This window comes from Notechis scutatus, chromosome 15, assembly GCF_049901735.1.
Source record: "Notechis scutatus isolate UNSWTSFEM ecotype Mainland chromosome 15, rNotScu1.2, whole genome shotgun sequence".
Lineage (NCBI taxonomy): Eukaryota > Metazoa > Chordata > Lepidosauria > Squamata > Elapidae > Notechis > Notechis scutatus.
In genome coordinates, this window is record NC_142023.1 from 8,133,198 (window position 1) to 8,148,701 (window position 15,504).

At 43.9% G+C, this 15,504-nt stretch overlaps 1 protein-coding gene across 1 annotated transcript in view; it reads left to right on the forward strand.

Moving 5' to 3' along the window:
* Positions 1-15,504, forward strand: part of LAMC3 (laminin subunit gamma 3) — a 37,534-nt gene extending 22,030 nt beyond the window's left edge. The window contains exons 16-28 of the mRNA XM_087943976.1: positions 307-449; positions 999-1,177; positions 2,631-2,775; positions 3,555-3,760; positions 8,079-8,155; positions 8,401-8,535; positions 9,427-9,544; positions 10,516-10,683; positions 11,170-11,272; positions 11,917-12,116; positions 12,737-12,883; positions 13,212-13,311; positions 15,145-15,504. Coding sequence (XP_087800102.1) covers positions 307-449; positions 999-1,177; positions 2,631-2,775; positions 3,555-3,760; positions 8,079-8,155; positions 8,401-8,535; positions 9,427-9,544; positions 10,516-10,683; positions 11,170-11,272; positions 11,917-12,116; positions 12,737-12,883; positions 13,212-13,311; positions 15,145-15,374 — 1,951 coding nt within the window. The 3' untranslated portion in view covers positions 15,375-15,504. The remainder of the gene's footprint in view (positions 1-306; positions 450-998; positions 1,178-2,630; positions 2,776-3,554; positions 3,761-8,078; positions 8,156-8,400; positions 8,536-9,426; positions 9,545-10,515; positions 10,684-11,169; positions 11,273-11,916; positions 12,117-12,736; positions 12,884-13,211; positions 13,312-15,144) is intronic.

Sequence of the window (15,504 nt, forward strand, 5' to 3'; positions counted from 1 at the left end):
TAGGATTGAAGGATGGGAAGGGAGAGAAAATTCCAGAAAAGGCAGAAGAGGGGTACATAACACAGCTCCCTTCAAACGGGAGGGAAATGAATTCTGGCTACGGAATTCTGGGAGATGAAATCCACCATGGCTGAATGAAGGATTCTGGGAGTTGAAGTCCACACCTCTTAAAGTTGCCCAGCTAAAGGACGCTGCTCCAGATGACACTTGGGCAACTGGGGATGTTCCCATCCGAGGAGAATCAGATACAAAACATGTCCTCTTCTCTCTCTCTCTCTCTCTCTCTCTCTCTCTCTTCCCCCCAAGTTGTCAGTGCCACCAAAAGGGAGCACAGAGCAACACCTGTCACCCCATCACAGGGCAATGCACCTGCCATCCCGGCGTGACAGGACTATCGTGCAATCAGTGCCAGGCTGGGTTCTTTGGATTCTCTTCTCAAGGCTGTCAAGGTAGGGTCAACTGCCCTTCGCAAAGGGCAGTTTATTGACCCATCGTGGGAGAGGTGGCGGGGAGCGTTGGGGACCTCTGAACGAGGTTCAAATGAGGTTCATTTGAACTAAGGCTGACATGATAGCAGCCTTCCAATGTTTGAGGGGCTACCACAAAGAAGAAGAAGAAGAAGAGGTCCATCTATTCTCCAAAGCCCCTGAGGGCAGGACAAGAAGCAACGGATGGAAACTAAACAAGGAGAGAAGCAACTTAGAACTAAGGAGAAAGTTCCAGACAGGAAGAACAATTCACCAGTGGAACGACTTGCCTTCAGAAGTTGTGGGTGCTCCATCACTGGAGGCTTCCAAGAAGTTATTGGACAATCTGAAATGATACAGGGTTTCCTGTTTGAAGAGGAGGTTGGACTAGAAGACCTCCAAGGTCCCTTCTAATTCTGTTTTTTTTTTCCTCCTTTATTTGGTACCCACTTATGATAATCATTTGGGCAAGGCGTTGGCCTCGTGATGACTCAACCCCAAATGCATTTGCCATTTTTCGCTTCTTTCCAGCCTGCAACTGTTCCCAGATTGGTTCGGTCTCCCTCCAGTGCCATGACAACAGCACTTGTGTGTGTAAGAAGGGCTTTGTGGGTCACAAGTGCGACCGGTGTGATGTGAACTACTTCTTTGACCTGGAAAGTAAGCAATGCCAGGAGTGTCCCTTCTGCTACAGCCTCGTGAAAGAGGAGGTAGGATTCTGCTTTGATCAGCCAACTTAGTCAGCCTTTCAGTCAGATTAATTGAATGTTCTCACTCAATCACCCTTGAAATAGCAACTTTCAGCCTTTCTGTCCCCTTAACAGTAGATCAATCAGCCTTAAATATATACAGATAATCCTCCACAGTACGATCAGAATTGAGCCAAAAATTTCCATGACGGTTGTTAAGCGAGTTTTATTTTTTTTTACGATCTTTCTTGCCACAGCTGTTAAGTGAATCACTACAGCTGTTAAGTTAGTAACAGGGTTATGAAGTGAATTTGGCTTCCTGGTTCTGACTTTGCTTGTCAGAAGCTGGCAGGGTAGGCCACAAGTGGTGATCAAGTGACTGATCGTTGTAATTTCAAGTCAGTTTTGAGCCACACAACCTGGCAGACACATGTGATGACCACAAATACGAGAGCCTGTCCTAAGACCTCTTTTGTCAGCCATCCTAACTTTGAACAGTTGCTGAATGAGTGGTCTTTAATTGAGGAGTAGTTGCATGGCAGGGTAGAGTAGAGTAGAGTAGAACAGAACAGAACAGAACAGAACAGAACAGAACAGAACAGAACAGAATAGAATAGAATAGAATAGAATAGAATAGAATAGAATAGAATAGAATAGAATAGAATAGAATAGTAGAATGAGGGAATAGGATAGGATAGGGTAGGGTAGGGTAGAGTAGAGTAGAGTAGAGTAGAGTAGAGTAGAGTAGAGTAGAGTAGAACAGAACAGAACAGAACAGAACAGAACAGAACAGAATAGAACAGAACAGAACAGAACAGAACAGAACAGAATAGAATAGAATAGAATAGAATAGAATAGAATAGAATAGGAATAGAATAGAACTTAATAGAATTCTTTATTGGTCAAGTGTGATTGGACACAGAAGGAATTTGTCTCCAGTGCAAAAGCTCTCATTGTACATAAAAGCTGATACAAGTGATAAATCATGATCATAGTCGTCATAAAAATACCTCCATCATAAATCATAAGATACAACACTTTAGTGATAGAATCAACATAAATCGTACTAGGAAACTCAATAAAACAATATAAATGGTAAAGATGCAAGCAACAAAGTTATAGTCATAAGTAGAAAAGAGGATAGGTAATAGGAAAGATGAGAAGAATAATATTAATACAGTCTTACTGAATAGCTTGACAACATTGTGGGAATTAGTTGTTTAGCAGAGTGATGGCATGGAGGGGAGAACCATCCTTGTGTCTATATTCTACGTTCTTGTTCTTCTTATGCTCCATCACTGGAGACTTTTAAGAAGAGATTGGACAGCCACTTGTCCAGAATTATATAGGGTCTCCTGCCTTGAGCAGAGGGTTGGACTAGAGGACCTCCAAGGTCCCTTCCAGCTCTGTTATATTTAGTGACAGGTGAGGTCTTTCTCAAAGATAGACTCATGTGGACTTCTTTCCTCTGCAGACGGACAGACTGAAGGACAAGCTGGCCGAAATGGAAGCTTGGTTCCAGAAGCCCAGCTGTGACCGATCCAAAAATGAATATTATCATGTGATGCTTGGCGAGAGCCCCCGTGGAGACAACCTTCACCGTCCGTACCTGTTAGAAGGTAAAAATAATGGATCATCTTATTACAAACAGGAGATACCATTTTTCCTGGACAAAGAGAGTTGGGGTTCCAGAGACGACTAGAAAAAAGACGGCAGAGACCAAAACATTAAATGACCTTTATTATCTTGTTCTGGGTCATTTAATTGTGCTTAGTTTCTCCAGGTTGTAAATCACGAAGGTGTGACTGTTGCACATCTGTTGTTAGAGGAAGAAGACAAAGCAAGGAATACCGGAATAACAGAGTTGGAAGGGACCTTGGAGGTCATCTAGTCTAACCCCAAGATAAACATCAGAAAGTGTAGCTATGGCTGGGGAAGTAAATCAACCCAGTTGTGAGGATGTCAGGAATGCAGATAACCAAAGTCAACACAAGATAAACTCATGTTTGTTCCCAGCAGCCACAGCTCTCAGCTTACATCTCTTTTAAACTCTCTTCCCAGCTGTGGCTAATGAAGGGAATCAGGGCCCTTTCCTCCCCCGTAAGCCATGCAACCCATGGTGCTCCCTTCTCCATTCCTCCCTGTGTGCCCTAGGATGAAGAGGGGGTGGGCCTGGGTCTTCCTCCAAATTCCCTCTCCCTTGCTCTACCTCTCCCCTGCTCTGCCCAGCCAGACTTTGCCCTTCCCCAGTTTCCTCCACAGCCAACGGAGCCACACTCCCACTCCCTGTCGGCTGTTCGTCTTCCTCCTCGGATTCAGATTCCGACAGGGGCATGACACCAGTTTTAGAGTCATGGGCCAGGAGAGTCCAGCCCAAACAAGGTTTTCTTGGTTACAGGTGCCAAAGCTGCTTTCTTGGAGAAGATGACGGATCTGAAGGACTTGGTGGAGGACGCCCACCATCGGCTGAGCAACACCAGCAGAAACATTGCTTGCAACGGTCAACGGGCTACCAAAGTGTGCGGGCTCCTTTCTGATGTATCCTCCACCCTGCAGTCCACCCATGAGGACATCCAGCTGGCCACCAAGGTCCTGGAGAGCACGGTACCCAACATTTTTCAAACTCTCTTCCTCCACGCCTGTCCACCCACCACGCTACTTAAGGTGCTGAGGTGATCTTTGACTTACGACCCCAATGGAACCCAGCATCGTTAAGCAAGACCGTCATTCAGGGAACTTTGCTCCCATTTTACAACCTTCCTTGTCACAGCTGTTAAGTGAATTGCTTGCAGGGGTTAAGTTAGCAACACGGTTGTTAAATGAATCTTTCTTCCTCATTGTCTGCTTGCCAGAAAGTCACCAAAGGGGATCAATGTGATCCTGGGCAACCATCGTAAATATGAGTCAGTTGCCAAGCATCTGAATTTTGATCAAACAACCACAGGGATTCTGCAATGGTTGTAAGTATGAAAAATGGCCATAAGTCAGGTTTTTTCAGGGCTGTTGTAACTTTGGTCACTAAACAAATTGTTGTAATTCAAGGACTACTTGTATTCATCTTAACCACAGTCTGTTTCTTCTCCTATCTCCATCTACTTACCCAGCTAAGTAACATCATCAATGCTAGAAGAGAATGGGGTTTGCTCTCTCTCCCTTCTAGCACTGATGACATTACCTACTTGGGTCATGAAACGTCTGCAAGAAAACCATCAAGCTCAGAGATCAGTCCTGAGCTATAAATACTCTCAAATATCGGCACATGAATGTCCATAAGGCCATTCCACAACGTTACTTAAGTTGTTTTAGCCACAAGAAGGGGGGAAATTCGACATGGGAGTGACGATACACGATCTAAATTTCTAAGCAGTCTTCCAGCAGAGAGCTGGAGATGGGCAATCAAAGGCTAATTCGGATATCAAATGAGATAATTTCATAACGAACACAGAAAAGTTTGCAATTTTTTCCCCCCACAGCCAGGAATGCCAGCTGGATGCATTTCTGCTTCTCGTTCTCCGAGTTTCCAAACTATCGGTATCTAATTTTGGAAAACACGGGCATCTGCCCAAACTAATGAGTCCTTCAAAAACAACTTTAATAGATGGAATAAATGCCATGCTCAGAATGGAACAGACCAAGAGTTGAAAAATGAAGTCCCTTCCCTTCGAAACACAACGACAACAACCCAACATTAAAGACACTGCTGGCATCTCACCACCCAATGAATGTGGACTCAATATGCTGAAAACCGAGTTAATGCAAAATCGGTCACTAAAAACTGGCCAACGTGGAGCAAAACTAACCTAGCCAGGGCTGTTGAGACCTCAATTTACAATCCTTCATTCAGAGGTGCAACAGCACTGGGAAAAAGGGGTCCTTGCACTTATAACCATCACGGCACCTCCATGGTCATGTGATAAGAATTTGGATGCTTGGGAACTGGTATTTATTTACGATGGTTGCAGCATTCCAAGACGGCATCCGACAAGCCAATTTGATTAATGACTGCAAACCACGGAGATCCACATAACAACCATGGCAAAAAAAAAAAAAACTCAAAAAACCATTGTAAAATAGGGCAGGACTCATATAACCATCGCTTTCCTTTGCAATGGAAAAAACTCCGATCCCAGTTTTGGTTAAAAAGTCAAGGGCAACCTATATGCTCTTGTAGGCCCTTCCTAACAAGGAACCCAATCATTTCCCTCTGTAGCCAGAATTCCAAGATATACTGCTTCTATGCCTGGAGGCTCTTGACCCATGTACTAAATCTGTATCAAAGAAGGCTTTCTTTTGATCTGGTTTCTTTAGGTCTGAAATTCATTTACAGAGTCAAGTGATTGAAACACATTTATTTGTCCTGACTGCAAAGCCAGCCTGTCTGTCTATCATGTCTGTCTATCAGCTGTCTATCATCTATCTGTCTATTTAACATCTATGTATCTATCTACCTATATCTTATCCATCTATCATCCAACCATCTACCTATCTACCTTTCTGTCTGTTATCTATCTATCTATCTATCTATCTATCTATCTATCTATCTATCTATCTTCTTCTGTCTCTACCTTCTATGTTATCTCTCTCTCTCTATCCTCTCTATATATATATATCTACCTATATCTACCTATTACTACCTATATCTATCTATCTATCTATCTATCTATCTATCTATCTATCTATCTATCTATCTAATCTATATCTGTGTGTGTGTGTGTGTGTGTGTGTAGCTATCTACATTCTTTCTATCTGTCTGTCTGTGTCGTATCTATCTATCCATCCATCCATTCATCCGTCCATCCATCTGACATATCTCTATCTATTTCTCTGTCTCTATTTATCCATCCCTCCTTTGCAAGTGGCTTTCTAACGCCAGTTGCAAATGTTTGTTTGTTTATTTGTAATTGACTTGCAGAGCCAATTGTCAATCATTTGCATGTGTTTACTCCTGTGAAATTGGCTCCTGGTGCCTGCTGTAAATTATGAGTGCACACTTGTTTATTTATGTGCCGCTGCCACCCGGTGCCAAATGAAAACGATTAACCATGTAACTTGCTCATTTGTCTTTCAATGGCGGTTGCAAACGAGCACAACTTACTTATTTATCTCTAGTTGGCTTCCCACGCCAATTATGTGTTATTTTAATTTTTTTTTATGGACAATCACTTGAATGAACTGCTTATGTCCTTATTTTTGGTCCCAAATAAAAAAGCGGTTTATTGAATTTTATTTCAGGGAGCTTCATATATCTTCAGATTATTCTCAAGATCTAATTTATAATAAACGAACCCTAGTTAGTTTTTCAACTCAATCAAAGTTTGCTAACTGGCGCCATCTGGTGTGGGGGAGAATTGCTGCCCAATACAGTATATAAATACTCGTTTAGTGACCTTTTGAAGTTACAATAACACTGAAAAAGTTGCTATTGTTACAATCGATCCTCGCATTTATGACCGTTGTAGCATGCTCACAGTTACGTGTTCAAAATTCGAGCAGTTGGCAAGCAACATGTTCTCAATTAGCCAGTGGAACAGCTTGCCACCAGAAATCGTGGGAGCTTCATCACTGCAGGTTTTTAAGAAGTGACTGGACAATCATTTGTCTGGAATGGTATAGGGTCTCCTGATTCAGCAGGGGTTGGACTAGAACAGGTGCGCCAACCTTTTGGACCTCAGGGACCACCAAATTCATAATTTTAAATCCCAGGGACCACTAATATGAATTTTGACTGACGGTGGCTTGCTGACATTGGTGGGAGAGAGAGAGAGAGAGAGAGAGATCTGCTCTAACCTCTCTCTCCCTCCCTCCCTCCCTACCCCTCTCTCTAAAACACACACACACACACACACACACACAAACACTGAGGCAGGGATGGGATTCAAATTTCTTAACCGGTTCTATGGGCGTGGCCTAATTTGTGGGTGTGGCTCGGTCATGTGACTGGCTGGGCATGGCTTGTATGTAAATATTATAAATATTTGTATAAATATTGAATTTTTTATTTAAAAAAAGAGCAACTTTTACCCCCAAATCAGGCAAAGCAGGCAGGCAGATTGAGTTGCTCACAGAATCACAGATTCATTCAGAGATCTATCTATCTATCTACATTCGGCTAGCTGAGTCTGTCACATAAAATTTGCTTGCAAGCAAACTCACAAAATTAACTCACATCACAGAAGACCCCCTCCAGCTCTGTTCTGATTGACGGATGCATTTATGATGGGTACAACCCATCTGCAACCTTCCCAATCAACTCCCAACAAGCAAAGTCAATGCAGGAAGCCAGATTCATATAACAACCACATGATTCACTTAACAACTGAAGCAAATCATCGCAAAATTAGACACAATTCACTTAGCTTGCTTAGCAGTGGGAATCCTGGACCCAATTATGGTTGTATGTTGAGGACTTCCTGTTTAACCACATATTCTTTTAAAAATCTATTATCCGCCCCATCGAAGTATGACAAATACAATCTTATAATAGCAAAAAAAAAAAAAAATTAAGGAAGGCAGGGATTTAATGGAGAGGAAGGAGCCCACAAAATCCCTCAAATAAACATATTAAACAGAAAAGTGCTTAGTTTACTTTTAAAAACAAATAGATTTTTTTAAAATACTCAGCTGTCCTCCCACTGCTACACCTCCGAGTTCTGAAGTCTACTTGTTTTGAAATAAATAAGCAATGAATCCTAGATCAGAGAGTTTGCAGGGTAAGTATGCTTTAGGTTTTCCTGACCGAAATTCGAACTAAAAATGCTCAAACCCCATAGAAAATTCACAAATGTTGACCAATTAACTCTTCCCCTTGTTTCCATTTGAGGATTTTCGTGAAATATAATTATTTCCACTACCCTCAGTTCTCCCACGCTTCAGGCAGAAACCAAAGAACAATTTTTCTTTTCTTTCTCTCTCCACCTGCTAGGAATTTTCTTCTGAGATTTCTTATCAGTCTACAAACTGGAGCCGCCATGCAATTAGATCCAGTGCCTTGGCCCGCGGGTAAGTTTACACGCTGTCGTAATGCAAATTGTCCCAACTAATTCAAGTTGATCGAATGAATTAAATATCTGGAATGGTTTTAAGGACTGTACATGGGCAGACAATCCTGGACTTGCTACCCTCCGTTTAATGTCCGCTCAAACTTGTTTGAGAGACAGAATTTTTTGTCCCGTCCCAACCCCCCCCCCCAAATCCTTCTAGCATTTCCATTTTGCAAGCCAGAATTGGGGTCTCCCTCTCTGCAGCCACGTTGAAATGGCATTCTTGGTGGAGAACCTGGCCAGAAGAGCCATCCAGACCTCCAATTTGAGTTATCGTCTTCTGCAAAACGTTGCAAACCTCAGCAGGAGGCAGGAGTTCAGGCGAGAGATGGAAGAAAGGTGAGTTGGTGGCGTCCAGGAGGCTGTGACAAGCTGGAGACTGTGCCCCATGGGTCTTCTGTGTTGATCTAGAAAGACCCCATTTAGAGTCTGTGTAGTCTTAGGCTTTTCCGGCGAGACATTCTAAGGAATCCCTTTTGGGTTGTTGGAAAGTCCTAAGCAGAATAAGAAATATTATCACTCCCCAAACATGCGTTTCTCACTCTGACAAACCAAACCAAAAAACTGAGAGTCAGCGCTTCATTTGTAAAACTGTGGAACTCCCAACCACTCAATGCCCGGATGGGCTTTAGAAAGTGATGTGATAACTAAGTGGAAAGGCCTATTTAAACATTTCTGCTTAACATCACTACATGTTTTCTTTAAGACTGCCTCAGCCATGTTTCGAGATTTGTATAAGGCCTTCCTAATTAAGCCAACGTAAATTAAATTAAGTAAATTAAGGCCAGAAAAATTGAGTTTGCTCAGGTTGCCAAGGCAACTGCTAAAAGGACAGGTTAAGCATGGTGAATGGGGTATTTACTGGTAGAGCTATTTTGAATCTTGGGTGGTCATGTGGGGGGAAAACTCCCACTAATTCTTTACATGGATGGACTTAAACTCCCAGAATCCCCCAGCCAGCCTGCTTTAAGATGGGCAGACTTCAACTCTTAGAATTACCCAGTCAACATGCTTTAAGATGCATGGGCTTCAACTCCCAGAGTCTCCCAGCCAGCCTGCTTTAAAATAAAATCAGCAGAACCATGCCTGAAGAACAATGGTCTCAGCTCCAATTTTTCTATCCTAAATCTCATTTCCTTCCAGTTTTGATCTTGGTTAAATACAAGGATATCTGTGACATCCCACAGAAACCAAGTCCACCGTTTAAACGAATAAATATTTGCCTTGCAGTGGTGAGAAAATCGAAAGGACCCAAAAAAACCTCGTCTTGCAAATAGAAGATGCTGAGATGCTGGTTTCAAGCCATCAGAGCAACACAACCCTGGTGCAAACAGATACTTTGGAGCTGGTAAGCATTAGTTACAGGATGGGGGGTTTTTTTCTACGTTGTTTGTTCATGGAATCAGTTTTCTCCCATATTGCATTATATTGTGTATATTCCTTATCCACTTGATGCCTTTTCCACTTTGATTCCGGGTCTTCTAAGCCAGTGTTTTTCAACTTCAAGCAACTTTCAGATGTCTGGACTTTAGCCCACAATTCCCTAGAAGGCTGGTGGTAAAATTCCCAGAATTCCCCCAGTCAGCATGCTTTAAGATGGGTGGACTTCAGATTTCTCAAGTATGCGGTGTGCTAAACCCCCAGAATTCTCCAGCATGTTGGCTGGGGGATTCTGGGAGTTGAAGTTTACCCATATTAAAATTGCTCAAGTTGAGAGACACCCTCCTAAATCTTCCTGCAAAGGAAATCCTTTTTTTGCTTAACATTGCTCTGTTAGTCCCTGTTGTTTTAACAGTGGGTGCAGCTTAAGGAAATTAGCTTTATTTCTTCATTTTGCTAAGGTTTTTAGTATGGTGCACTGTGCAGAGCAGCCTGGAAAATAAAAACAGAGCTGTTAATAGCCTGCAAATAAAATAAAAAATCAATTATTGAGTTTCCAGAGTTGGAGGAAGAGAAGAGAAGTTTGTGAGTTGTTTTTTTTTTCTAGGTAATGAGGGGATAGATACCTAGTTTGATTTAAATGTGGGATGAGGCAAAAATAAGGCAGAAAATCTTTCCAATCTCTTTTCCACTAGGTTGTTTCTTTAATTGCATGGAATTCAGCGTATTTGCCTGTAGGCAGTTTCTGGTTGCCGATTGGGAGAGCAGGCTAGGGTTTAAACACGGATGATTTATGGAGCACAAGCTATCCTGGGGGGCTCAAATGGAGCCCCCTCCCCCAAAAAAGTACCCTAGCAATCTATAAATGCCATAATTCTAGTAATAAATTTATCTTTCAAATTCTGGGTAGTTTTTAATTTCGATTAAATCAATCCCCAGCCTCTGATCTTGCAACGCCCTCTGGTGGAGAAAACTGGAAATCTGGTCCAAAAAGCCGAAGAAATCCAACAACTGGTTGAAACGAAACATGGGTTGGCAACCAACAAATCCTTGGCTGTACAAACTGAGTTAAGGGAAGAACTACAGAGGATTCAGCCCTTGGAAGAGGTGAGTGATTTGTGACTTCATCTGCCCTTATTTGGCAGCAAAATTTGGCCCAACAAACCAGGATGCAAAGAAACAATCAACTGAAGGAATATCTGACATTCTTGAGGGGTCAATCTAGACTTCTTGGATTAACTCAAAGGGCCTCTTTAAAAGGGCCTCGCTATCAGCCCCGTAATGTTCCAAATGGCCATTAGGTGGCAGCAAAGAAGTATTTCAAACTGACTCTGGTCTGCCCTCTGGCGATCGACTCGAGATTTGCAGCCGTGGTATGACTACCCTGTGCATACAACCCCATAATTCGCACCTCGGCTGGGTTCACACAGACCCATCGTCCCCAGCCACAAACCAAGATGTTGGCTTCATTTAGTACATCAACTCCAGTCAAGCCTGCTCCAAACTTCAATAATCATCTTTAATGGTCATCTTGAGCGAATGTTCGCAGTTACGACTTTTTTTAGCCTGGTTTTGTTTTTCTCTGTTTCACAGCTATGGCAGAGGACAAACAATGCACAAGCACTGGCAATGTCCTCCGTGAACAACGGAGAAGCTGTGGTGTCTGAAGCGAAGACGTTGGTGACCACACTGGACGGTAAACAGAGACTAATCCGAACCACTTAATCTCAAGAATATTTCCTCCTGGGTGGGTAAACTTGCACCCAGAGCCTCCTGTTCTCTCTGGAACTCCCCCCCCTTTTTTAACTTTATCCATACTAACCTTTGGGAAAAAAAATATATACCATTCAGAGCTGGACTTATTGTGAACCAGAACAGTTTTTTTTAGGCAAATTTGGAGCTGCAGAAAAAAGGCAACAAAATATAATTTAAAAAAAAAAACTTTTTTGGCTTACAACCATTTGCTTAGCGACTGTTCAAAGTTACAATGGGCTGAAAAAAGCGACTTCAGACCAGTCCTTGCACTTACAATTCTTGCATGGTCACATGATCAAAATTGAAATGCTTGGCAACTGGCATGTACTTTATGCCTGTTGCCTTGTCCTGCGGTCATGGGATCTCCTTCCAAGGCAGCTTCCGAAAAGTAACGTCCATGTGGGAAGCCAGATTTGCTGAATGACTGCGTGTTTCACTTTACAATGGCCGTGATTCACTTAAGAACTGCGGCAAAGCCGGGTCCTAAAATGGGCATGGCTCCCTTATTGAGCGCCTTTCCTTGTCATGGGATGTCGTTTTACCCAGCTTGAAACAGGATAACCGGCTTCTCGTTTTTGCCGGCAGGATTGAAGGCTCTGATGGATGACCCGAAGGGCCGCGCTGCGGTCAGGAGGAAGAGGGTTGCGGTGCGGGGCAGGACGATCGCGGAGACCCAAAGGAAGGTCAAGCAGGCCCAGAGAGCCCTGGGGAATTCTGGGTCTGTGTCGGCAAAGGCCTTCGAAATGGCCAGTGATGGGGAATCGGTCTCCAAGAAAAATGCTAAGGTAGGACAGTGTTGTGCTTTCTAGAACAGTAATTCTCCATCTTGGCAACCTTCAGTGTGGACTTCGATGCCAAGAATTCCCCAGCAAGCATCCTTTTAATATATGTGGACTTCAACTCCCAGAATTCCCCAGTCCACATGCTTTAAGATATCAGGATTTCAACTCCCAGAATTCCTCAACCGGCATCCTTTAAAATATCCGAACTTCGACTCCCAGAATTCCCCCAGTCCACATGCTTTAAGATATTTGGACTTCAACTCCCAGGATTCTCCCAGCAGAGGGCTTAGGAATTCTGCCAATCCAAGCCACGCATTTCAAAATTATCTGCTGGCTTTTTTTCCTCCGTGGTCCATATATTTTTTGGTTGGTTGGTTGATAAAAATCTTTTTTTAAAGGGAAAAAAATAATAAGTAGAATTAGACTGTGTAAGTTCTTGGATGGGAGACCACTAAGAAATCCTGGCTAGAAAGGGGGAATGGAAAAGCAGTTGGGGAAAAAAAGCTATATGGGGACCAAGGAAAGTTGTCACTCTGAAATCCCCAAAGGTGGCATGAGGGCAGCTTTATGGCTCCACTCATTTTCCTCTGTTTTTTTTTTTTTTTAACTCTTCTGTCCTGCAGGCAGCCGAAGATGTGCTAAGACAGGCCAAGCAAGAGAGGAAGCAGGCTAGCAAAGTGTCTTCCAAAGTCGCTCTTACCATGACAGAGATCTCCAGACAGGAAGACAAGGCCAAAGAACTTAAGGTCCAACTTGGAAAACCTGGGGAGGTCAGTCACCTTTTTTCCAAGATACGTCAGGAAAGGGATGTCCCAAAAAGTGCCTTTTGACTTTGCTTTCCCTTGAAGGCATCTCGCTCCTCATCCAAGAAGCTTCTTCCATTCTGATTGAAGTTCAGTTCTAACTCAAGTTCAGAGTTATTCAGAACAGAAGAAGCTCCTTGGTAAGGAGCGAGACATCTTTGAGGAAAAACTAAAATCCGGTGGCCTTTTGAAAAAGCACTTTGGGGACCGCCGTGACCTGGATGACGGAGAATCTCCTTAGACCTTAAGAGAAGAGCCACTGGAGGAAGCTAACCAAAACTTCCCTTGTTTGAAGGTTGTCAAGGAGATGGACAAGCTTGGCCAGGATTTCCAAGCAGCCCAACGCTCCTTGGAGATGGACATTAAAGCCCTCAAGCATCTGCTCTCCAAGCTAGGTAAGTCCTCAATTCGTGGCCAAACCAATCTTGCCTTGTTGCGTGATGCCAGGTCATCTTTGACTTACCGCTACAAAGGAGCTGCCATGCCCCTGGTGGAGACTGACTCTGAGGGAGAGGAGGAACAGCCGACAGGGAGTGGGAGTGTGGCTCCGGAGGTTGTGGAGGAGGCTGGGGAAGGGCAGAGGCCGGCTGGGCAGTCAGAGAAGGACCCAGGCCCATCCCTTCTCCATCCTAGGGCACGCAGGGAGGAGAGGATAAGGGAGAGACGTGGTCTACTGGGGAGGAGAGGGCCTTGATCTTCTTCATGGGCTGCAGCTGTGACAACTGAATAAGAGGATGGACCTGCGTACGGGCAAGCGCTAGAAACAAAGCATGGAAATATCTCTAGTTTATGGTTCCTTTCTGAGTTTGGCGTCCTTCCCAGTATGTGTTCTGATATCTGTGGACGTCCTCCAGCCCTTATCTTGCCTGTCTTGTGTTGCTTTTTTCCTTCTTCTTGTAACTGTTTGTGTGGGCGTTTTTTGTCTTCCATCAAGGATATTCAGAGCTTTGGAAGCAAAGTGAAGGAATAAAAGGGGGCTTCACCTGTTTTCTGTGTGTGTTTGTTTTGTATCCCACCCTGGGTCATCACAGGAGCCCAAACGGCCACTAAACAAATGGTTTTAAGTCAGGGTCTACCTGTACATTAACTAGCTGGTAATTAAGCAAGTGGTGTTAAAATAGACCGGGGGTCTTCGAACTTAACAGCTTTAAGACTTGTTGGACTTCAACTCCCAGAATTCCTCCTCCAGTCATGTTAGCTCAGGAATTCTGGGAGTTGAAGTCCACAAGTCTTAAAACTTGCCAAGTTGGAAGACCCTTGAAATAGACATTTAAAAGGCATCCGAGGGAGAGTTGATCAAACATACCTGTGGATTTAGCTTTTACCAGGCAAGGAATACACCTGTTCGGTGGCTGAGCTTTCAGCATTTCCAGTCATTTCCACTAGAGGGCAGACTCTTCTTTCCATAAAGATTTTTTTTTTTTTGTTAATTAAATCACTTTTGGGTTGAGCTTTCTTGGAGCAATCCATAATGCTTCTTCCACAACGTTGGTTTCTCACTGCCAAGATTTTGTAATCTAGCCTGCTTTCGTTAATAAATTGAAGAAATCACCCCATAATTTGTTGTGTCTAAAATTACCCCAACGTTCATTCAGACTAAAACATACGATGAACGGTTACAGGAACCCGGCATGGCTACTCTAGTGAAGGACCAGGGGAGGCAGGATAGCAGCCTTCCAATATTTGAGGGGCTGCCACAGAGAGGAGGAAGGGGGTCAAGCTATTCTCCAAGGCCCCCGAAGGCCAGACAAGGAATAATAGATGGAAACTGAACAAAGAGAGATTCAACCTAGAAATGAATTTCCTGACAGGGAGAATGATCAACCCATAGAACAGAAGTTGCCTTTGGAAGTTGTGGGAGCTTCATCCCTGGAAGCTTTCAAGAAGAGACTGGACTGTCAGAAATGGTGTAGGGTCTCCTGCTTGGGGAGGGGGTTGGACTAGATGACCTAAAAGGTCCCTTCCAACTCAATCTGCAATCGGCAGCTCAGACAGATACCTTCCCTAATTCACAGGTGTATAAGGGGCAGGTGGGATGAGGTGCGGCGCAATCGGAACGTTTCACCATAGCCAAACTCACTCAGAACAGTTCCAGTGTTACCGTGGGTGTTGATTTCCCGGTCTGGTCTACCTGGCAGGGATGGTGTTGGAGCTGTGATTTTCAGGGTCCCGTTTCTCCCCACCCCCTCCCCCCTCCTTAGTGTCAACACTCTGTTTCGCTTCCCCAGGGAACCGGGATCAGTCCGCGGCTGTGCTCCATGCGAGCCAGGTCCAGCTGGCAAGGTTGAAGCGACGCCTGGCAGGACCTGGCGCCCTGAATGAGACCCTGGGCATCTTGGTACAGGAAGCTGAGCAGCAGAGGGCATCCCTGGAGGCCTTTGAACAAGATCTAGAAGAGATCCAGAGCGACCAGAAGAATCTAGAAGCCATTCTTCAGAGCTTGCCCAGCGGCTGTTAAGAGCTGAAAGGGAGACCGGCGACGCCTGCAGAATTGTGTAGATTGAAGACTGGCAGTAAGGGAATCAATATAGACCCTTTTTAATAATAATTTTTAAAAAAGGAAACGTTCCCAGAATGCAATGGGCAAA